Source organism: Pholis gunnellus, assembly GCF_910591455.1.
Source record: "Pholis gunnellus genome assembly, chromosome: 2".
Taxonomy (NCBI): Eukaryota; Metazoa; Chordata; class Actinopteri; order Perciformes; family Pholidae; genus Pholis; species Pholis gunnellus.
The window spans coordinates 23868328-23892945 of NC_136536.1; the positions used below are offsets into that span (position 1 = coordinate 23868328).

The 24618-nt window shown below is 43.3% G+C and overlaps 1 protein-coding gene across 1 annotated transcript; it reads right to left on the reverse strand.

Moving 5' to 3' along the window:
- Nucleotides 1–295: 295 nt before the first annotated feature.
- Nucleotides 296–24160, reverse strand: rtel1 (regulator of telomere elongation helicase 1). The gene is made up of 35 exons (XM_079166763.1): nucleotides 23997–24160; nucleotides 23383–23581; nucleotides 22621–22714; nucleotides 22430–22511; nucleotides 22092–22152; nucleotides 21870–21945; nucleotides 20209–20293; nucleotides 19294–19359; nucleotides 19052–19196; nucleotides 18876–18914; nucleotides 18704–18779; nucleotides 18124–18221; nucleotides 17867–17922; nucleotides 17175–17246; nucleotides 16985–17069; nucleotides 16527–16659; nucleotides 15465–15578; nucleotides 14988–15028; nucleotides 14728–14813; nucleotides 14454–14531; nucleotides 14250–14327; nucleotides 12997–13143; nucleotides 12780–12895; nucleotides 12367–12490; nucleotides 10994–11159; nucleotides 10729–10886; nucleotides 10354–10449; nucleotides 8786–8999; nucleotides 6876–7013; nucleotides 6220–6351; nucleotides 4708–4839; nucleotides 3659–3847; nucleotides 3451–3573; nucleotides 2128–2210; nucleotides 296–506 (listed from the first exon to the last, which is right to left on the reverse strand). The coding sequence occupies exons 1-35, from the start codon at nucleotides 24096–24098 to the stop codon at nucleotides 429–431; spliced, it is 3762 nt and encodes a 1253-aa protein (XP_079022889.1). The 5' UTR covers nucleotides 24099–24160; the 3' UTR covers nucleotides 296–428.
- Nucleotides 24161–24618: the final 458 nt, after the last annotated feature.

Genomic DNA, 24618 nt, shown 5'->3' on the forward strand with positions numbered 1-24618 from the left:
GAAAAAACAACTGGGGTGCAACATGGCTGCAATTTTGGAGTTCTCTTATTTTCAATGAAAATCATATTATTTTGTCCACTGATCAAACCCAACATTGAAACGTATATAGCATATAGTGTGACATTTGACATCAAAAGATATCCCTATTCTACCAATTCGCGGGCTACATTATGGAGTCAGTGACACACTAGTATTTTCATGAATTTAATTAGCTCAATAAATATAAAAACATAAGATTAACATAATATTTTCTATATTACATTTTCATGACATTCAGTAAAAAAAAGAGCAATTGAACACTGAACAGGCTGTTGGCCTCATGTACAGATACATTACAAAGCCTCAGAGCAGAGCCTGGCTAGTTCATGGTTTTTGTCAGCAGGAACAGTTATGAGCTATTTGAAATACATACACAATGTTCCTGTAACTCAGATTCTACTTCCTTTGGTTGCTGGGGAAGAAACTGGAAATCTTGCTCTGTGACTTGAAAGTCGGTGCTGACGACCCTAGAAAAAAAACAAACGAGTAAAAAGGATATAAGTTCTCATAGGGGGAAGAAGCGTTGTTAATGTTAAAATGTATCCAAGTTCATTTAAATAAAATAAGTAAAACTTCCAACTTTTATCAACCAATAATATGTAGTGTTAAAGAAGACGCAGTAGCAGACAGAAATGCAGGATGATACACCAGCCCCACATATCGGACCCAAACACAGAGCAATGGGCTGACACACTGCACCACATGTTCACTGTGAGCTACCAGCAGAGGGTTTCAAAGATGACTTAATCCACAAATAATTCTACAGTGTCTTAAAGGATACAGTAAGTCTGGCAATATTTTACATTTTCTTCTTGTGCAAAATGAAAGCTAGATAAAAGTAAAAAGGAAGAGAAAAGATGCTGTATTACATGTATGTGGTGTGTAGAATGTAAATGGAATGAAATTGTTGAAGTCAAATGTGATCCAGGGACTACTGTTGGTGGTAGGCTTCTGATAGCTCTGGTGGGTTGTTTGAGGAATATGGAGAGGGGTGCTCTGGTGGCCTGCTGTCCGTCCATTAGCTACAGTATTGCTGGGTTCTGAATGGCTGTCTGCCTGTATTATTTCTTTATGAGTCCGCACATACTGTGGATGAAATGGATGCTGATGTTCTGTGGGAGTCCAGTAACATCAGCAGATTGCAAGACATGTCTTATGGTGGATGACAGAAATGTAGAGCAGGAAAAAGGAGAGGACTCAGGACTGCACCTTGCTGGACATCGACTTCTGAAGTTAGAGGGGTGTTCGAGGGAAGTGGAAACCTTGATCTATGTTTGTCGGTTGTGGAGTAAGCTTGAGATGATGTCATAGACAGGAAGTGGTATTTGGAGGGTTTTTTTGTCTTGTAGTCTGTAAAGTAGTCCCTTTGTGCCACATTTTGTCAAAAACTTTTTTTAAAAGTCATGGAATTTTTCTTTTGATGAAACTGCGGATGACTGCTTCTAACAGTTTGAGGATGTTATCGGTAGTGAATAGCCAGTAGTCCCATATTCTCTGTGCGGTGTGTGAAGCGTACAGTGATGGTGCGTTCAAACAGTTTACCCATATTTGCCCGGTTTATGGCATTTAAACTAGCATTTAAAATCAGTGTGGGGGTCATGACCTCGTTGTTGGGAAGTTAAAAAGCGCTTTAACACTACATGTCATCATTCACCCATTCATACACTGATTACAGGGGCTACCATGCCCATCAGGACTCTAACTAATCATTCCTATACCACACAGCTACGGGAGCAATTTGGAGTTAAGTGTCTTCCCAAAGACACATTAACATGGACTAGTGGAGCCGGGAATCAAACCACTGATCCTCTGATTAAAGGACGACCCTGCTGTACCACTGAGCCACAGTTGCACCCAAGTAACCATGACATGATTTGGTGACAGAGGAGAAGCAAAATGTCACATCTGCCGATGGAGTAGAAGAATTGGATAGGCCTGAACTATGCAGATCAAGGGTCATTAGTCCAACAGACAGAAGTAAGGAGTTGAGCCAACTAAATATTTCCATCCCTGTATTTTGATGAACTCAGCCGCCCCTAGTGGCAGCAGGATGCGGAGGCAGAGCTCTGCTGTCCGGGCAGGACTCACAGTGGGACAATGATGGCGTGTGATGGCCCGACGTGCTGCTGTACTCTGCTCATCCCAGTGTGAGCGCAGGACTGCTGCGTGGGCTGTCAGCAAGAGAGGATGCATTAATCTGTCTCATTGATGCAATCTTGGAATGCATGAGCAATATTTTAGAGTCGGCTAACATGGGCAACTACAGTGCTACTTGATAGCATGCTATGACAGCAAATAGGCAGAGCATACTGGGCATTCTAGTGTGTTGTCTGGCCTGACTACAACCATTTGGTGTTCTTATTGAGTTCCTTGAATAGTTGGTGGATTTTGTCCAGTAGTGTTGCAAGGACCTGGGTTTCAGCAGAGGTGTTGTGTTGGGGGGGTTACTGCTGGTGGTTGGAGCCGTGATGAGGGAGTGTTGGTCTATCTTTCAGTGCTTTGGTCTCTTGTAGTTTATGAATGTTTTTATGTGGTGTAGTTGAACACCCTGGTGGTGTGATGGGCGGTAGTGAATCCAGTTCCTTGAGGGTCTCTGTCATAAAGCCGTCTACTGAGGGCACGGAGCTGTGTTATCACTAGCGGCCCCTACTGGTTAAGAGTAGTGAGTGAGGAGTCAATTGAATTGAACTCTGTTTCAATTCTACATACAAAGTCCTGCTGACCCAAATACTCACTAGAGTGCCAAATGTAGATAATCCGCTGCATAAAATAGTCCCCAACAAATACATTATTTCCTTCTGTTTACATTATGTTTGGTAAAAACTACAGCGACTGTACAGCCTTCTTTAAAAACTAAACTATATATTGTTTTAGGGGTTTTGAAAGATTTACGTCTTCAGTGGGAACCAATGGGATTGGAGCTGAGAGCCACAGGCAGAGTAGGATCATGTCATGGAATCTGTTGACTATAAGAAGAATCTAAATGAATACCCGTACAATGGTGCTCACTTTATTAACAATATGGTGGTCCTCAGATTTCTCCAAACCCTGTTAATAAAGTGAATACAAGTAAAGAGATTCTTCAGTCAAATGTCCTCGATGCAAGAACAGTGGTACCTCAATGGTGTTTAGCCAAACATAGTTCTGGAAGCAGGGGGAACTGGTAACTTCTGCCTAAAGTGCTGGCTGATCTCCTCATCTAAACCCTGGTAAGATATTCTTTAACCAGTTTCACTTCAACAGCTCCAACACTGGTGCAGTGCAACTACCAACAACTACCAACCTTTGACATCTAGTAGCAAGACTGCCAAACGGTTTGTTCCACATCCTGTGAGCTCTTCTCTAACCCTAGAGGATGATAACATAAATACACATTCCTATGATACTATAATACATCAGGTTGTTCTTCACCTTGTCTTTGATGGTCTTCACTCACAGCAGGAACTTCAGCAGCAGAGACGGACTGACCTATCAAAGCATCCAACATCTCTTTGTACTGCTTCTTATGGCGAAGGGGAATAAACATGCTGAATCCTAAAGAAAAGAAAGAGGAAAGTGAGAGAAGAGAGACAACCTCCGACAAGAGTGTCAAACATTGTCGTGATTTGAAAGAACTTACTGATTAGAAGGTTGAAGTCCTCATCTCTCTCTGTGAATAAGCTCACCACTGTGGTCACCAGCTCTTCATAGCAGTCCGTCTTCTTGTAGCCCTGAATGGCCTGAAAGAGCAGAGCTGATTTCTCTGCTCCGATGGCTTTCTTAACATCAGCCAGAAAGACAGCAGGGACGTCTCTCTTTGAAGCAGAACCTGATTAACACGACAAGAGAATAGTGGAATCTATTTCATACTTGATAACTATTCATTCAACCAAGCTACATTGTTCTTCAACCAAAATACACTCAAACTTGCTAGTTCATATAACTTTGTATAGACTTATTAATGCTGCGTGATAGGATTAGACAGTGGACATCTGTTCATGTGATAGGTGGACCCACCTTTGTGCAGTGGGATGGCCTGAGCTGACTTCCATTCTGCTGGTATCCTACCAGTGATGAGTGTTACATTAAGTCTATGGGCAGTACAAGTAGTGATCAAAGGAGCACCAAGACTCAGGAGATGAGGATCTAACTCAGTGGTCGCCAAACTACGGCCCGCGGGCCGGATGCGGCCCGCCTCCACATTTGGTCCGGCCCCCTGAACAATACCAGAGACGCATTATGATTTTTTTTTCAGTCTGCACAATTAATCGAATTTTAATTGCGATCACGATTTTGGCTGCCACGATTAAATGAGCATGATCGTCTGCAATATTGACGTTTAAAATACGTGCTCTGCTACATATCAAATCAAACGCTTCCTGAATCAGCCAACCACCAGGGGGCGAACGAGATGAGAGCTGTCATGCGCGCACCCTGTAGAAGTAGAAGAGTAGAAGAAGTACCTCTCCGCCCCGATCCGCGCGCACGATGCAACAGTCGCTCACCTGCGCGTAGCACCCCCCCCCCCCCCCCCCCCCCCCCCCATAATCGGGCCCTAGGTCAAACGATATGTTCAGTGATGTGGCCCTCACAGGAAAAAGTTTGGGGACCCCTGATCTAGATATATACAAGCTGCACTGAATACTTGATAATTAGTGAAGTCAAAGGTAGAAGGATGTAAAGTCCTACCAGTCTGAGGATCTCTGGGTCCCTGCTGGTTTAGGTGGGGTCCTCCTTTGTTGAGCTGCTGTGTATTCAGCTGACTGCAGGTAGACGTCCAAGTAGAGGAGGTCAGACCCACAGCAGGCTGACTGGCTGTAGCTTGAAGAAAAGAAAACAGAACCGTTACAGATGTTGTCTGCCTTTCCTACTGTACTGTCAGTTAATAACTCCTGTGTCAACAGGAAGACCTGAACACAGATAAGCCCTCCACCTTAGGACATGTTCATTTGTTCAGTGCTGTTTTTTTGTCCAGAGAATGTCCAATATCATTTTAAACAAGTGCAGTGGCTGAGATGAGGTGGGCTTTGAGTTGTGTGGCGACAACACGTTCCAGTATTTTTGACAGAAAGGGAAGATTGGAGATGGGCCGGAAATTGCTCATGGTGTCAGGGTCAAGTCCAGGTTTTTTGAGGATGGGGGTGACAGCAGCCAGTTTGAGTGTGTCGGGGACTGAGCCGGAGATGAGGGAGGAGTTAATGATTGCTGAGATGAGTGGTGAGATGGCTGGGAGACAGTCCTTGACGAGATGAGATGGGATCCAGGATCCAGGTGGAGCTTCTCATTCCTGTTGTGAAGTTAGGCAGCTCCAATGGGGACACAAGGGAGAACTGAGAAAGGGGCTGAGGGGTGGAGGGGGGGGGGGGGGGGGGGCAGGTTGAGAGATGGAAAGGGCGGGGGAGGTGTTCAGGTTGCTGTAGATGGTGTCAATGTTTGTTTGGAAAAATGAAAGGAAAGAGTTGCATTTGTTCACTGTGAAGGATGTGGAGGTGTTGTCCTTGGGTTTGAGAAGCTTGTTTATTGTGGAGAAGAGAGCCTTTGGGTTAGAGGAGCCAGAGTGTATGAGGTGTGAGTAGTAGGTGGACCGGGCTGAGATGAGTGCGTCTTTGTATTGATGAAGGTAGTCGGAGAGGGCTTGGAGATGGACTGTTAAACCGGTTTTCTTGCAGACTCTTTCAAGCTGGCACTTACAGGATTTTAGGAGAATACCAGGGAGCTGAGTGTGTGAATGAGACAGTTTTGGTTTTAATGGGAGCCAGCTGATCAAGACAGGAGGAGAGTGTGTTATTGTAGTAGTTTACAAGATCGGAGGGATTAAGCAGAACTTTTCACAGTCCACTCAGTTCTTCTGGTAAATATGCCATGTTTCACAGAGCTGCACTCTCATCAAATTAAATCACGTAGTAGAAGAATTGCGTGGACGTGCTGACTGGTGGGGTTTTGGGACGTCAAGATAATGTTAGACAGTGGACATCTGTTCATGTGATAGGTGGACCCACCTTTGTGCAGTGGGATGGCCTGAGCTGACTTCCATTCTGCTGTTATCCTACCAGTGATGAGTGTTACATTAAGTCTATGGGCAGTACAAGTAGTGATCAAAGGAGCACCAAGACTCAGGAGATGAGGATCTAGATATATACAAGCTGCACCGAATACTTGATAATTAGTGAAGTCAAAAGGTAGAAGGATGTAAAGTCCTACCAGTCTGAGGATCTCTGGGTCCCTGCTGGTTTAGGTGGGGTCCTCCTTTGTTGAGCTGCTGTGTATTCAGCTGACTGCAGGTAGACGTCCAAGTAGAGGAGGTCAGACCCACAGCAGGCTGACTGGCTGTAGCTTGAAGAAAAGAAAACAGAACCGTTACAGATGTTGTCTTCCTTTCCTACTGTACTGTCAGTTAATAACTCCTGTGTCAACAGGAAGACCTGAACACCGATAAGCCCTCCACCTTAGGACATGTTCATTTGTTCAGTGCTGTTTTTTTGTCCGGAGAATGTCCAATATCATTTTAAACAAGTGCAGTGGCTGAGATGCTCCTACGTCTAGTCTATATAAGCACATAGTTACCGTAGTCACCAACCAGAGATTCAAGGGTCTTAACAAGGGAACAGATTTCAGATGGACACAACACGGTCAAGCAGAAATAAATAGTATGGCCAGTCTGCTGAACAGTTTGAAAACCCTTTTGGGGTTTTGGACAGACAGAAGAAGCACCCTGATAATGACGGAGAAATCTCCATTTTCACAAACTTTAAAGACCAATGTGAACTTGTTGTATCTTTGAGCTTGCTAGTATTGTGAGACACATTTCCAACATATAAAGAATAGTGCAGTGTTGGGTTGGGATGAGTGTTTCATACCGCTCTGCAACATCAGTGCTTTCTTCTCATCCACTGACAGTGAGTGATTGGGTTTGTATCCACAGCCCTGTCCAGTCAGCTGCTGGCATTTCTCATCAAACCTCTTCTTGTGACGTGGGCGAACAAACTGGTAGAGGCCTGTGACACAGAGGGGTTATTGCTGACAGCCTCAATGTAAACTCATTTGGGATCAGTTTAGCCCTGCACTCTTTCTTGATGTTGGCAATAAAGGCATTCAGTTAAAGACCTAAAAACAAATCCTTTCACCATCGCTACCTGTGCCATTGCATTGAATTGTATTGAGGGATATGCACCATGTGAGCACAATATAAAACTACACTGATGAAGACAAACTTTTGTCCCAGGGCCCCTCTACCAGAGACACCACAACATGTAGATAAGAATACACCTTAGTTGGCCAAACTCGACTCGTTAATCACCAAATTTGCAAATAATCAAATTATTTGCAAATAACTGACACTCTGGGGCAGTATCCCGCTTTGAAACCCAGTAAGTAATCCTGCCTTGCTCATGGGTCTCCATAACACACAGTGATGTAAGGCAGAAAATCTTAAACCCTCTACCCTGAAATAAATCCAATACAACCGTCCTGTCAGAACAAGAGGAGGAGTCTACAGCAGGTAAACCAAGCATTCACATTGTGACCTGATGGTGGCGCTAGATGAATAGTCAGATGATCAAAGTTATCACAATTCATCCTGAGAGGAACATGAACGTTTCAAACTAATTTCATGACAAATCCATCCAATAGTTGTTGGCAGACGGGCCAACATTGCCATCCCTGGAGCCATGCTGCTAGCGTGGCTAAACGCTACCTTTGCAACAGGTGGTTGATTGAACTCTATGGTCTATCTGAAACTGTGTAGACTGTTATTAATATGTTTTCTCCTCCATTTATATGAATGACGTGGACAAAATATTAGACTCACTTAAAGTACGGCCTCAAACCCTACTATACAATAGAAGCAACACAACTACAGTAGTGTCTCAGAATGTAGTGCATGTTCTAAATATAGCAGGTATGTTGCATTCAATTGAAGTACATTATGCAATAAACTTCCACTCTTGGATGTTTGGTGAATAGAATAAAAGACACCGGTGTAAAAGACAGCATGAGTGGCTTTTGAAAAAAGAAATAAATATGACTTCACGTTCTCAATGTAAACAGAGCGACTCGGTAAAAAAAAGAAAAGAAAAAAAACTTGAAGGCTCCGGGATAGCCTTCACGGGGGAAAGATGATTGTTCTACTGCATTAATGTTGAATGTGGATTTTCACCTCCTCTTTACTGGTTATCAGTCAGTCTAAATGCCTCTCAAGATTGGGCTTCCCTGCAGTCAGAGCTCTATCTGGAGGGGGAGAGCTCAGCGACCAGCAGCAGCAGAGCTTTGCCTCGCTAAGAGCCAACACGGACACCACGCTGCTGGAGGCCCAGGCTATACTACTGGGCTCGCTGGAGGGAAGGGAAGCACTGGAGAACCAGAACCAGCTCAGAAACAATTCCGCTTTTGTCCACAGGGATCGCCAAAATCAACCCAAAAATGAAAGGTCCTTGTTAATACTTTAAGATAATAACAAATAATCTTAACATTGACCTCGATTCATGAATTCATTACTAGAACCTTAGTCTAAAGCAAATTACTCACTGCATTTAAAGTGTAGAGGTACAAGATGACTGCCTGCCGTAAGTAAACCGTAGACCGTATAGTGAACACAAACTCTCACGAGAGCTTTACACAAGACGGATCCCTTCTGGCCATAACTGCTGAGCAGCCTGTTATTCACCATAATGTGCTAGAAAAAAAAACAGCAGACTGAAACAAGTTGCTTACAAATCAAATGCGCAGGTCGCATCAGAAACCCGGCTGTTCACTACAGCAGGAGGCTTACCTCGGAGCAGACAGTGTGTATTAGCGTCCTCAGTTAGGACAGCCGCCTCAGTGAGCAGCACGTCCAGGCTGTCGGTCTTCTTGTAGGTCTGCAGAGCCTGTATGATGCGGTCAAAGTTGAACTGGCTCAGTGACTTCTTCATCTCTGCCAGGAAACCCCTGACCCTGCTGCCGGATGAGCCTTCCCCAGAGACATCCTCCGACACGCGCAACTTCTTCAAGGAGGGAGAACAATACACTGCTGATATTTGCAATGAAAAAAACTTTTAAGAAACAAAAAAAAAAATCAGATATCTGAAACGCCATAAATATGATGTTTATAAATCAACAGCCAGCAATGCTTTGGGATGGTCCTGTCCTCAACACTACCAGGTACTATAAATCTAATTAAAAAGGACTATTTTGTTTTTGCAGAACGTAATCAAAAAACACTGAAACCAACTTCCAAATGTATTATATAGATGTATGTATCTAGAACTCAATAAAAACAAGTACAGTACATATGGTTTAACATCTTATAATCATAAATGGGAGCCGTAATTTCCTGTGTATAGTGTAAAGCATGCATTCTTGTGGAGAATGAAGGAGCCACATCACAGTATGCATCCTCTCATGGTTCCTGTGGACCTACTTTACCTGTGTGCTGTGGAGTTGGTCTGTGTTGTGTGAAACCCTCTCTATGCGTGTGTGGCTGTGTGATGACGTAATAGTTATTGCTTTTTGATTGTGCTTTACGTAATATAATAATATATTCTATGACATAGTTGAATATATTAAATTAGATGTATAATCTAAAACAGTATAACTTAATACTTCTATAAATATAATCTGATTAAAGGGGTATTCCACTCATTTCCTTCTACACTTCCATACAGCTGGGGTCCTCTTCAGTAGAGCCTCCCTGCCTTTCAAACACGCTTATTTTACTAACTTACTTCCTACAACTGTATTTAGTGTTTCTGAGGAGGAGGAGTACTCATCACTATCCAAATGACCACTCTAATTTAGTCAGCTCTCTATCCTTTAAAGACACATCAGCAGTGTGCCACCTGGAGTAAGTCAAGTCAAGTCCAACCCACAAAGCAGCAGGAGGAGCTATGATTGGCCAGCATTTTGGTGTTGGGTCAGGCCACCAATCCAGTTGTTATTACTGTAATAACTGTGTATTCTGACATTTCTGGAAATGTTTAAAATGTATGTATGAATGTACTCAGAATGAAATGTTCCTTCTGTACAATGATAGAACATTGTCTCATAGACAGAGTAGATACCTTGAATGTTAGTAAGACAGACGTCAACATCTTTCCACCCTAGTCTAAAAAGATGCCATTTTAACTTGGTAGAGACTTTTAGATGTTACTCGCACTTGCAGCTGCGTGTACCAGCTACTTCACTCACGATCTATGTGAGGACCTGCAAAACAAATCATCTTTTTAGGCTTGAAGTACATGACTGTGTATTGGGTGTGGAGCTCCAAGTTCACTGCAGCAGAACAGATCCAGTGCAGACTTTTCTTCTAATGGTGTTAAGCCTCTAAAATCTAACAGAACAAAACAAAGTAACATGTACCTGTTCTTGGACCAATTTGATTTTACGTTTTCCTCCCCGCATTTCATCATCCATCCTCTTGTCACATTGAAGAGACAGCGTGGACAAACGGTCGGCCTTCGAAAGAAAACGTGAACAACAAATTGAACAAATAGGCACAGTCCTGTTGAAACGACTTAACTGTTGTTGTTTCATCAGTTATAGGTGTACTGACCAACTGCAAACACAGGCTGTTATACACAGTATGATTCTCACTGAAAATAGCACTGTACCAGACATTTACCACAGTAAATTGGCTATTGTATACACAGGTCTTCTCTTTTTGACATGTATGAACCACACATGTCTAAAGACCTGTGGGACAGACCACGGTGTCTCACAGGAAACAAGCTATACCTTCTCTTCTCCCACGACAGCATCAGTGTCTTCTCCACCGCAGTGGTCCCCTCGCTCCAGAGCATCCAGCAGGTTGGCTGGTCTCTTCTGACTCTCCTGCACCTCACACTCGTACTCGATGCAGATCCTGGCCATCCCATTGGCTCCAGAGTGTTCATCTGATCACAGAGACCAGGCAACAGGTAACCAATCAATGAAGGACTAACCTTTCCTCTGTGGATTTAAAAAGGAGGCGTGGAGACCCTGCCTTTGTCTTTCTACTCACTGAGTCTCCTCCTCTTCAGGCTGGGAAGGTGGGCATCCAGCTCCTTGGCCTTCTGGGTGTGGGCGCTTTGGGAGGACGAGCCGGAAGGGACGGCAGAGGACTGAGTGTCTGGTGAGCACGCTGTCCCACAGCTCTGTGCTGCAGCCTTCTTCTCTACCACAGGCCTCTGGCACAAGCACAGGCAGTCAGTACAAGCTGATGAATGCAACTGGGACCAACTTCCATAACATAGTGCCAACACACAGCCCGGTCAGATGTACGGCTTTTCGGGTGACAAACTCTGCCCCAGATACACGTGCTGGATTTAACCAACAGGTGATGCGGGTGAGAGTCACAGTTTACATGTCATTATGGTGTTTGCAGTTCTCATATGCAATTCTCTGCATATGAATTTAAAAGGAGGGTCGCACAAATAACAGCACATGTTCACAGAGGTTGATTACTTACATTTATTTACTAAGCTCAGTTTGTGACGGTCAGTTTTGCTCGAATATTCTCCACCTCTGAAAGTCAGGCACTACTAAAAGCACAAATGACACCGTGGTGGGACAAAAAGCTGACTTTACCTTTATTGTACAGAAATCTTAAGGACATCAGAGACTAGTCTCACTGGGCGTCAATGTAAAGACTGTATTCTAGTGAAAGATCAGCTGTACTACTGTCACCATCTCCACCAGCCTCTCTCTCTACTGGTGGAGGTTTGTGCTTCTTAATCCATCTCTTTGTCCTTTCTCATAAAAGTCGTCTGTCTCCTATTGTATTAATAACATGGACAGTTCTTAGGGATTATCATTTCATGACTAACTTAAGTGGAATTTAACTGAGTGCAAGTAAACGTTGTGGAGGAGAGGATACTACATACGCAAACTGAAGCTCTGTTTTTCCACATTTGTCATGTGTAACTGTAAAACGTCTCTGTAGGACAGACACTTTTGCAGTGGTCTATAATTCATTGATTGAATTCAGGGACATTTGTTCTGCTATCCAACACTGCAACACTGGAGCGAATGCTTTAATGATGTGCATGTGGACCCGAGACTCATCCTGCAACACGTTCTCCAGGACTTGACACCTGCGTTGGACATGTATTTGTGTGTACGGTGATAAGACAGTGGAGTGTGCTTTGGGGTCTCAGGATGGTAACAATAGCAACTTTCTGGGAAGAGATGTTGCTGTGGATTGTTTCCAAATATATATTCTAAAATATATATATATATATTTTGCTTTCAGCACCAAAAACCAAACATGTGTTTCTGAGTACAGTACACTGGTGTTAAAGCAAACATCAAGAACCCTTATTAAATCAAGCTCATCAAGATAGTTGATGCCAGGATTTGTATCATTTTGTGAACTGAGTGAGGGCTAGAACCTACCATTTTCTGTGCCACCCTGAAGAACTGAGAGACGTCCCGGATTACATTCCCAAAGCTTTCATACAGACGCACATAAGGCCTGACCCAGGACGGAAGCTGAGCCCTGGCACCAGAGCTCTTAAACCTGCGGGAAAAGTCTCGTTATTCTAAATCATGCACCTTCATTATCATTATCCCAGATGATGTCACACCAGAAAGCTGGAGTTTGAAATAGTAAATGGACTGCACTTGTATATGTTTTTGCTAGTCTTCCGACCAGGTACATGTCTGTACATAGACAATAGATGTTTGATGCTAAATAAATGCTCTGAATATCACATTCAGCACCTTTGAGAACAAATCTGTTCTCATGATTGGCTCTTGCATGAGGCCCAAGGTATGTGGGAACAGGTATGACTGACTCCATGTCTGACCTTTGATCACACAGTAAGATGGCTCCATAGTCGTCCTTGTGGCGAATGACTCTACCGATGGCCTGGTTCACAGCTCTGAAAGCCTGCTGTTTGTACCACTCCTGTCCAGACAAGTACTGTATACGTACATGTACACACAATAACAACAAGCATGATATGATTGAGCCACTAAAACAACAGCATCCTTTCCAGTGAAACTTGGTTACAATCCACTCACCTTCAGCCCAGGAGTTTTCTTCCGACTCATCTCATCCAAGAACTGCATCTTAAGGACGACTCGAGGGTCCATCTTTGGAGGGAACGGAAGGCCGGTGACGATGACCCCCCGACCAAAGGTGTCTGCAAAATCCAGACCCTCACTAGCCTGGCACAGGAAGACATGAATAGAAGTGATGGGAGAGGGAACTTTCATGTGATATGAAGGAAAAGACTCAGTTACTCTAAAGCTAGGAGACTAGCTGAGCGAATACGGCTTTCGATTGAAGTTGATGAAATAAAAATTAAAAAATATTGATAAAACTGCAATGCTGGCAATTAGATGGACAGAGACAAAGAAAACAATACACAGGAAAAACTGAAAAACTATTTACAGCTAAATGGCATTATAGAGAAAAAAGATGGATCGGCACAAAGAGCTTAATGTGCACATTTTAAAAACACATTCTATTCTTCCATCTGCTCAAATGGTATGGAAAACTGAATGTTAGAATACATTTAAATGATAGGAAAGCTCCAAATGCAACCAAGTGAGAAATATGAATTAAATCAGAGTAAAGCTTTCCAGATCACAGGTGAGAGCCTCCGACATGTGGCCAGTAAGTCTTACATGGGTTGTATGAGGTTCTTCTCCATACTCAGTGTGTCACTGCAGGAGATGGACCAGCACAGGAGCGAAGTCATGTACTGCTGTGATGTGTTTCACACACCTAAAATAAATCTGTATCGGTTTAAGTGTAGCTACGTTTAGGATATGTTCACCTCTTTACCGTTCTGTCAGACAGTCCTTTCTGATGGAGAACTGAAGCTGTTATCTGTGCTGTCTTCAATTACACAAGACTAATATTAGGTGTCTGAAACACATCACAGCAGTACATGACTTCACTCCTGTCTGTTTCTCCACACTCCATCTCCTGCAGTGACACACTGAGTATGGAGAAGAACCTCATACAGCCACACTTCTAAACATCTGAACTATCCCGGAGTTTTCCACACCTCAGATACTTCATTTCAAAAACGTAACATCCAACAATCTCCCATTGTTAGATGGAAAGTAAATGAAGCCAAAATACATGTTTAGCTGATGGGGCCACTAAAGAGAAGCTATCTCTAAATGTCATAATTATCCATAATGCATTTAATTGCAATTTACTCTATTCATCTAAAATGCTCCATCTGACCTTTTGGAGACCGAGTTATAAAGATATCAAGATAAAACTGTTTCAGGACTCTATGCGTACACAGTAACCTCACCTTGCCTCGACACACAGCAAAGAACGTCCCCCCCTTAGATGTTGGATCACTGACTTTGTTGTAATATCCGTCAATAACCTAAGAACAGACAGAGAGACAACATCTATTGTTGTTATCAAGCCCTTTAAGCAAATGTTACCAGTGATGTTCCAATCAGAGCTTTTCAAAGTCATTCATGTAGATATGAAATAAAACCACACTCACCTCATTAAAGGTGCCCTTTCCTTTAGGTTCAACAAACATGGGCTTTACGTTCTCAATGCGATCTGCATGTCCGTTAGTCTGGTGTACACACACACACACACACACACACACACACACACACACACACACACACACACACACACACACACACACACACACACACACACACACATCATTTGGAACATCTAAAATAAATAAATAAATAAATAAATAAACAGAAATATAACATATGGAGAACTTTTCCTACAGATGATTCTGCTGATTTTCCACTTACTCTCCAGAACTCCAGGGTTTTTTCCATTAAAGGGAAGGAGGGGAAAAACACTAAAAGACCACCAGGAACAACACGGCTCAGGTTGGCTGAGGAGAGAACACAGCAAGCAACTTATTCACGTGATGATCGAGACAGAAACGATGAGGTACAATTAAAAGCAAACAGTGAAATAATAAGTAGCGTTTAGTTAACGACAAACAACCACTGCTGAGAAAAACACGTCTTCAGAAATAAAAGACTTCTGTATTGTTTGATCTTACCAACAGTGTTGCCTAAAGACGCCATGTTTTCAGGAAGAAACCTGTCACAGAGGGAGAGATGATCAGTTTTATTTACATCGTCTCAACAAGAAGGTAAAGCATCCGTAGATCTCTATTGTGTCATTAAGGTGAGTGCTCCAAAGGCTCCAGGACGCGTCTGATAAACACATGAGACGTGGCTGGGATGTATTGAGATGGAAATGATTCTATGAGAAAGACAGGAATCTAAGTTCAGAAAGCTGAGCAACAAATCAAAACAGGAGAAGACATTTGTTTTGTGGAAGTATATGCTCAGGCCAGAATATTGAACTTCACAAGAGGACAGATTACAAAAAGAATGAGTAACCACGTGCGGGTCATGTGACTTCACTTGTGTTTGGGCAGACACACCGATACACCATGCTTCATACCAGCGTGCTGTGCTTGGCTTGTGTGCGTCACTACTTGTTGATAAAAGTAGAGGAATAGAATACTAACCTTCTATCGTACGCTGAACTTAGGTAGACTCCATCTGGACCTCGATCAATGATGCCAACAAAGATCTGGTCCCGCTCAATCACATGGCTGTTCTCCAGACTCACTGAAAACGGGCTGCAGCAAACAGCAAGAGCAACACACATTGCTGACAACCACAACATGACTAATGACGAGGTGCTTTTGTTTAATAAAGCTCTTCAGCTGCGAGAAACTTGACTTTTGTACACATTCCTTGTATTCAATGAAGAAGACAATAAAACTAAGAGTTGCATCAGATGTGGGTAGGAATCAATACTACTGACACACACATTTATAAAATCGGTTCATTTAGAGCTGCACATTTTTCCAGAAATAGTCAACACTGTACCACAATATCAAGTGTGATGCAGAGCAGTACAGTAACAATGAGGACGGTTTCTGGACTGAGGGGGACGCACTAAGGCTTGAGACGATGTGCTTCATGCAAAGCTGGGAACTCAGCAGGTTTCGGCCACTCTGACCAGTCACCTCCTGAGTTGGCGACTTTTGCATTTGAAGCAGTTGCTAGTTGCTGCCTGACGAAGCTTTGACTGCACTTCATCTGGCTCAGCTGTCAGTTTAAGGTGCACTATGTCAGCTTCATTTCTGCTTTCTGTGGAGATATTTCAGTCTGGACCAACGCGTTGGCCTTAGTTTGTAAATCATACGCACGGCCCATATATTATACTTTTGACTGATTCTGGCCCCCAGTCTGTAGTGTAGTCTATATGCTGCCATGTACAAGTCAAAATAGTAGACAGTACAGAATAGATCCACGGACCAGCTATTCTCTGATTCATGTATGTCCATATTTATAGATTTCGGATATCTGAATATGACATACTAGGCAGATAGGAGGTTTTGCGTTTTGGCCATCGATATGTAACTCTTGTTGGAGAAGGGACTGAGACTGACAGTAGTAGCAGTAATTCAGTGTTGAGCTGTAGTGTTCTACCACTCAGACCACTAAAGTCTGTGTTGAAGAACTACAACGCTGCACCTCTGCAGGTAAAAACGAGCTTTGAGGAGCAACAGGTGACTTACATCCTCATCTCACAGGTGAATGAGGAGAGGGGAGAGAGGGTCCCACTGGTCAGAATGATGCAGCGAACACCTTGATTCACCAGATCCTGCATGCTGAAGCCCGGAGAGAAGCACCAGTAACTCAGGATGTTGCCTACAAGGAGCAAAGACACGCATACGATCCAGTTAACCAGGGTTCCTCATCGGCCATATGAGAGAAAGTACAGACTCACTAAACTAAACATTTAACGGCAAACACAACACGTCATGGCATTATGGTCATCAATTCATTTAGACAGGATGGAAGTTAAATAGAGGCTATGAGGTTTATCGTTTAGTCTTGGGGTAGACTGCATTTGAACAAGGCGTTCTGAACTGAAATCTAAATTTGAATAAGACTAAGTAAGGGGATCAACGCTTTCACAGCTGTCACTGTGTGAATACTGTCACCCAGCACGCCACAGGCTGAGTATCATCACCTTGTTTCTTTGATGATGAAGATGAAGCCCACACATCAGTGCTTTGTGGTTTCTTGTGATAGCTTTTGTCTCGATGGATATGAACCTGAGCCAAACAGACAGATATGGTTGCTGATATCACTGTAGACATAAGTGTGTGCAAATGCAAATTCTTCCATATGGACACTCGGGTCTCTTAACAAACACGCACCTTAAAATGAGCCGTGTTGGTCTGCATCTGCTGCTGTCTGTCCTGCTCTGAAGGTTCACCACAGAACACCAGCTACGAGGAAAGGAAAGAAAGGAAGAAGTATTGCTGCTGCAGTGAACTGAATGGATCAGAGTGCTCCACCGTTTTGATCAGATTTGTCAGGTACGAAGTACAGCAGCAAACCTGGTAAGCTACTGCAGACAATTTGGGAAATGAGTTTCTGTTTTCTGCCCAAAGAGTGAAATGAGAAGAACACTATAAATGGAATGACTTCATGTCTTCGTACGTCTGTGCAGTGCCTCTGGCTGTAGTGCAGGTTGTCAGACGAGAGACGGTTTTACTTTTGGTCTCTGTACCGACATGATCCTAAACCTGGCAGTTTAACTGCAGCGACGACGCTACAGGAAACTGCAGCCACTGTACCCGACTCACCAAAACATAAAGTTCCAGCACATGTCGCCTCACCTTCTCTTTGTGTGCAAATTAAATAAACATGTTAATCAGTGAGCTTTAGAGATGCTGGTTGGTATCTTTTTAAACTCTGGACAGAACCAGGCTAGCTGCTTCCCCCTGCTTCCAGTCTTTATGCTAAGCTAGGCTAAACAGGTCCTGACTGTACTTACACATACATGAGACTGATGTACATCTGACTCACAGGAATCGAGAGTGTAATCTAAAAACGTGTAGCATACCTGTATGATATCAGCCAGCTTCTGCAGTCCACTAGTGTTCAGGAATATTCCTCGTTCTGATGAGAAACACGTGTCACACATTACACAAACCTCTACACATAACAAGGGTCTGCAGGCGGTGTCGTCTGTTACACTCCTACTCATATGTGGCATGAAGGGAAATGAGACACCATGTAAAACATCTACATCACATGGTGGACAGCAGAAAGCTAAATCATGAGACAAAGACAAATAGGGAGAAATGAAGCCATACTGACGTCCTGATAAGTGTCCAGTGATCTGCTCCAGAGCTTCATATACGGCCGTCTTGCTGTTGTAGGTCAGGTGGACTCTCTCCAACAGCTCATAGATGAAGCTGATACAGACAGAAGAACAATTCTCCTTCAAAATCCATATTCAACTGACTTTGTGAGGCAAGTCAAAAAGGAAGACATCCACTGGAGTCTGGTTTGGGTTGATTCTGTTGAACTAGAAGTATCTTACACAACTGTGTCAAATAATGTCACTCCATAGCCCAACATCCCGCAGATGGCATGAGATAACAGACACCATGCGTGTTGATGAAATCTAACTGCAATATAAGACAAGAAATATGAAATGTACTTCATTTTATGTCCTATTTTACATCACTATCCCTGATTGTCTCTTTATTGTCCAGTACAAAGAATGTATAAGAGGCAGCTGACTCCGTGCGTATAGAAAACCGGAGCAGCGTCTGACCGAACATGCATTTTGGGAGGACGGTTAGACAGAAGGCCTGATCCATTGACACACATGAAAACATTAATGGAGCAAAACGTAGCATTCTGCTAACTATCTATTACCACTCTCACATACATTCCAGACTTTGTGAAGCCCTTTTCACTTGGAACATCATAGGAATCAATGACAGCCTCCAGATCCAGCAGAATCTCTGTCAAGCACACAAACGCAGTTTGTTAAAACGCATCCCAGGCAAGTGCTGAAATAAAAGCTTATTTATCTTCTTTATAGCTTTAAGAATACTTACGTTTGATCTTAGCAATGGTTTCTATATCTAATTTTAAACCTGAAACAGAAAAACATGACCTGCTTAAATATATAATATTGTTTTTTGATAACATTCAAATACATTTTTTAATTTTGTGAAAATGAAATGCCATAAATCCAGCCCCCCTATGTGTGCAACCTCATGAGCATTCTGACCAGAGTTGAGGGTCTCGACGTTGAAGTCTTCAGAGACGGCAGCTTCTTTAGACTGCTCCACCAGCAGCCTGTCCACAGCACTGATGGCTGAGGCGACGTCATAGGGAGTGAGGTCAAATGATGTGGACTCTTCACAAGTCTTCTCCTGCAGACAACAGAAACATATGGTGGGACATTCGCCTCTCTGAGAGCTTCATCATCATCATCATCATCATCATCACCTATGTCCAGCAGAGTCTTACCACATTGTGAGCTTCATCAAAGATGACCACGGCTCCGTTTAGCTCGATATTGTGAGCTCTGCGGCTCTGTGGAACCAAGGAAAAGACCTAAATACCAGCAGTCATGTAGCATGAAAACCACAACAACTTCAAGAATCTCTATGATAAGCAAGTTGTGTCGTGTGAACAAGTACAGAGATCTGACCACTGTGGAAGTTGTGTAGAGTGAACTTGGCATTAATCTACTTGATAATGCAATACAAACCATTATTAAACAAACCCTCCTCCACTTGTAATGCTAAACACAGCCAATGCTAAAAGATAAAGTTTAGTCTGGGACACTTAAAGTGAAGTTCATTCAAGGTATCCCTGTGAATAAGGTGGAAAGCTTGATGACGTAGTGAATACTCAGGGCTACTACACAAACTATTGTAGGTGGCGAGTTAGAGACCATGCTGCTGCTAAACTAACTGGATACTTTGTTACTTCTGGACACGAGCTTATCAGCCCTCCTCATCATTGATTGATCACAGCAATTCTGCTGAAATGAAATAATTAAGCTCCAAACTTTCCTATGAGAAGAAAAAACATGAAGTAGCAATAACTAACTCGTTCACCACTAGAAGTGGTCACCTTGTCAGTAGTGAGACGATGGTGACCCTCCCTGTGTCACCATCAATCACCAAGGAAATGAAAACATGTAATAGCCATTACTTTGGGTAAATCTGTAATAAAGCATTATGTGGCCTTATAGTGTACGAGACATCCTCGTAGTGTTGTGGTACTACTACAGTCAACAGGTCAAACCCTACACTAGAAATACATTCCTACAACACAGGCGGAGAAACAGAATGTGGTAGGAATGTGTCACTGATGTCACCAAGAAATAAGCTCTCTCTCTATTCACAGCCATCACTCATCTGTGAATCAGCTCACCTTTGGATCCAGCAGGTAGTTGTAAGGCATAAAGATGACATCTGCTTGCTGCTTCAAGGTCCGGGAGAGGTAGTAAGGACAGCACCTGCAGGAAAACGGTCAGCTTTGAATTGAAATGTACGTAGTACATGAAAGGAGCCATCTTAGTATCCCGAGAGGTCGGTCTTTACACAAAACACAGAACAACTAAACTTCTAGATGCTTCTAGAGCAGCAACAGCAATATTTACAAGAGCATAGTCACTATACTGTATCAACTCATTAATATCAACAGAAATAAAATAAAGACTATGCATGACTGAGTGCATTGAAAAAAGAATGAACAGAGAAAACAGAAAGAAAGAAAGAATTTGCACCAAAACCATATTTAGCGATCTGCTGATGTCACTCCCAGAGGCCTGTACCACGGAGCATGTTCAACATACAACACAGGGAATCTTTTAATTAACTAACCCCTTACAGCCGTGACCCCTCTAAACGGTCCTACGAAACTGGTCATCAACTCAGTGAATCCACCAGCTTCTCTCTAACTGGTTGCGAGCGCCTGTTTGCAGCATCTGACCAATCACAACCTTGGACAAGTCTGCTGTCAGCAGAGCGGCACATTTTACAAATAAAGAGAAAACTATGATATCAGAGGAATACGTCAAAGATAAACACATCATTCAGGAAGGACAGCTGGAGAAATCACTGACTGTGAATGTGTTTAAATCAATAGATTCATAAATCATTGCTTCATAGAGAACACCATAGATCTGACTAGGATTACATGTGTCTGTTCTCTAAGTTAATGTGTTGCTTGGATGTATTCTTATTCTTTCAGCTGTTAGGCCACTGGTGTGAAACAGACTTGGTAACAATTCAAATAAATATAAAAACAGAATTCATGGTAAGAAGGTTTCCTTCCATAACTTATAATAAGCCGCAGCAGAGTAACGCTGCATCCATTCTGTGACTGTAAGACAAGACTCCAACACGTCACACTGCATTGTGACTTAAACGTCTTCGTACTTCTGTAATATTAATTCACGTTCTATGTACGGAGCTGTGATTGGTCAGTAGGCGGAGCCTTTATACAAGTCGATCTCTTATCTGGAACATCACCAGCTCTGGAGCAGGTTAGGTGTTCAGCATCAGTTACCATGATACACCCAGTAAGAAGAGTTACCCTGAAGTTACCTCACTAACCCCCAAACCCTGCTCCGTAGAACAGGCCTCTGGTTTCTTGAACAACCCTAAAAATACCTTCTAACTATCTAGAACCAGTCAGAGGGGGGTTCTGGGGCATCCTCATCATCAGGGTGGTTGCTATGGTATCGCTACAGTGTTTAGGAGGCAGCCACAGCTCGGTCCTTGTGGCTGGTTGGGATTTGCTGGATGGCTCCAAAACTATGTGTGGAGGTTAGTGGGGGATTGCCACAGTGATTCTCTGGGCTCTGTTGTATTATTAAAGATATTAATGGGAGTCAAGTTGGGTTTTTAGGAAGCTTCAATTGTGTTTGTTCCTGCATTGAATAGTCCACATGACTGATAAAGAAAATAATCTGCAGATGAATCAATAATGAAAATCATTCAGTCCTACTCTCTCCACACACAGCTATTTGGCAAACACCATGAATCAGCTGTTTCATTGGACTTATGAGTGAAACAGACAAAACTCACCTCTGTTTGTTGCCGAACTTGACCAAGTCTTCCACGTCAAGGATGGACTTCACCAGCTCTCTGTCAGTGCTCTTCTCTGAGGAGGAAAAGCAAGACTCGTCAAAAAGGACACAAGTAGCATTTAACCAACAGAGGCTAGTCCTCCCGGTTTGCTCATTAGAGTCGTTGAGTGTTGCCTCCCTGATGTCGACTGTATGTAGTTAAAACGTGTTGTCACATTACCTTCAACGTTATTGTAGTAGACACATGACCTGGTGGAAACTTTCCCTCTGCACATGTGGACCTAAAAAACAGGTGATAGCATGGATCCACAACAAGGCATGTATTGAGATCTGTACACATGGGTTCAATACCCCCTTTCTACCTCCAATGCCAGAACAACAACTTTACATGTCTTCTTGAGAGACCCCAAAGCCCCGGACTACTCCCCCATTCTGACTATTCTCCCAGCTCACCGTGTGGAGGATTCTTTAGGACAGGTCAGCTGACACAGGACCCAAAACATGGCTATTTGCATGTAATCTCACGGCGTGAACAAACCAGTGTAGTAGTTTGCTCACCTTGACGTGGTTGCTCTCCTGTCGCATCACTTCCGGGTTGATACACAGCTGCTCTCTTGATCCCAGCACACACACCTTTGGACTGAATCAGCAGAGAGAGAGAGAGAGAGAGAGATGTTGTACTTGTACGTCAGAAAAGGCTTTAACTTGCATGAAGTGCATCTTGTACTGTTTGGAACCACGTTGTTTACCTGTACGAGGTGTTCTTTAGCTCACCGATAACCTGTGTCAGCTGAGAGTGAGTCCTGGAAGCGTAGATGATCTTGGGAATATCTGTGTAGTAGGCTGAGAAACAGCACATAATGACATGAGAGTTACATGAATGCCAGAGAGCAAAGCCACTTCCCTTCTGATGAGAAACAAAGCGGTTTTGATCCTGTTTGAATTGTGCCATGAATTACACATATGATGTTTGTACACTTAAAAGATCATTCTGCACGTCAACAAAGTTGCAGATATATTACAGACATATATTTCAGCTGAAGGGGAGGGGCTCTGCCTCTCTACAGTGATGGAGAGGTCAGGTCAGCAGCTGATTCTTTCTAAAGACTATGCTGGTATGAGCAACTCTGTCCCCTTGATGTTAGTGCAGGCTTAAAGCACCCAGCAGAGACTTGGGATGATGTGACAGTAGGCTCGTTCGAGATGAATCGATCACCGGTGATCTCCGCACAATGCATGCTGGTTAGATTTGTCTGACTTCATCCCGACTTTCATCTGACATCATGAACACATGGGACACGATAGAGGCGATGCAGTCGGCTGTGTGTAGTTCTGTTTACATCGCTGCAGACACACCTTGTGGACAGCTGGTTTGCAGTTGCTAACGCTGTACACTGAGTCAGGTGATGTTTGAGCTCAACAGTTCAAAACTCATTGTTGTGTTTACATGTATTATAACCCCTGACACTGTAGACTGCACTGAGCCGCCTGGTGAAAGGATGTGAACATACTTGGTGTGGCTCCGTCTGTAGCAGCCGTCCCCCAGGAGGACATGGGTGTGTTGGGGAACATCTCCTCCCCGTTTAGCTTCTCTGCTATCTTGCGGGCAGAGATGGTGTCCTTGAAGTGATCTCTCCAGGCCAGGGTGGCACACAGCAGGCACAGAGTTTTACCAGTACCTGTGGGACTCTCCAGAACCCCATTTTGCTTCTGAAACAAAAACAGGCACACATGAAGGTTTCATCTTTGAAGAGAGCATCTGCCAAACTCAGCAGAATTTAACTCCTGACAGGACAAGGATTAAGAGGATTCACAAGTCAGATTTTAGGTGATTCTGCCACTTTCAGTGACCTGGAGATCAAGCAGCTCTTGACTTGTTGTGCTCTGGGGTTTGTTTCGATGACAGATTATTATGGCAGCTAACACTTTTTTAAAGTTGTCCTGTGTTTGTTGTCCAGGCAGCAGCTTCGCTCGTCTACCACACAGAGGACTGTAAATGATGACAGAGCTCTTAGCCCACAAGAAGCAAGAATGACGTCTTTTACAAGTGCAACATAAACGTTACACTAATCTAAACCAACTAGACATTACATGTAGGTTAACCCATGACGGGACTCCGCGTTACCTTCTGAAGACACTCAATCACTTTGCCCATGTAGTCCTTCTGACAGTCATATGGAGGAAATGGGAAATTCACCGTCACTCCATTCAGAGTTAGTGAAGGCATCGTGAGTGTGCTAGCTTCACTAACAGCTGCAGCATGAACTAGCGTAGCGCTAACAGGGAGGCACTATGTGAAAACTGGTCGTGGCTCCAGATTAACTGTCACACATTTGAAACTGAAGTTAACATTTCATTGTGAACTGAGCTGTTGTACTGCTCTACTCTCTGGACATGCCTGAGCTTGGCGCCAGCTTGCCGATTTCAGGCGCGTACTGCTCATGCGCGCTTTAACTAAGTACCGTGCTGCGTTCAAACACTCCCGGAATAATGAACACAACGTGTTGACAGCAGCGTTGGCGCTGAGGAGCCGGTCAGCTATGTGAGGAATCTCCCGCAGGAAACACGCAGTTCACTTCTTTACCTTATTAAAGGCATCGACATTTACGACCCCTCCGGTGCATATTTTCATATAAAAAAATATATATGTGCATTAATCTGGTAATCGGTTAACTACGGTCAATTTGTAATTACTCGTTTCCACTTTTATTTTTTTGCTAGTTTTTTAAACATTAAAACATCAATAA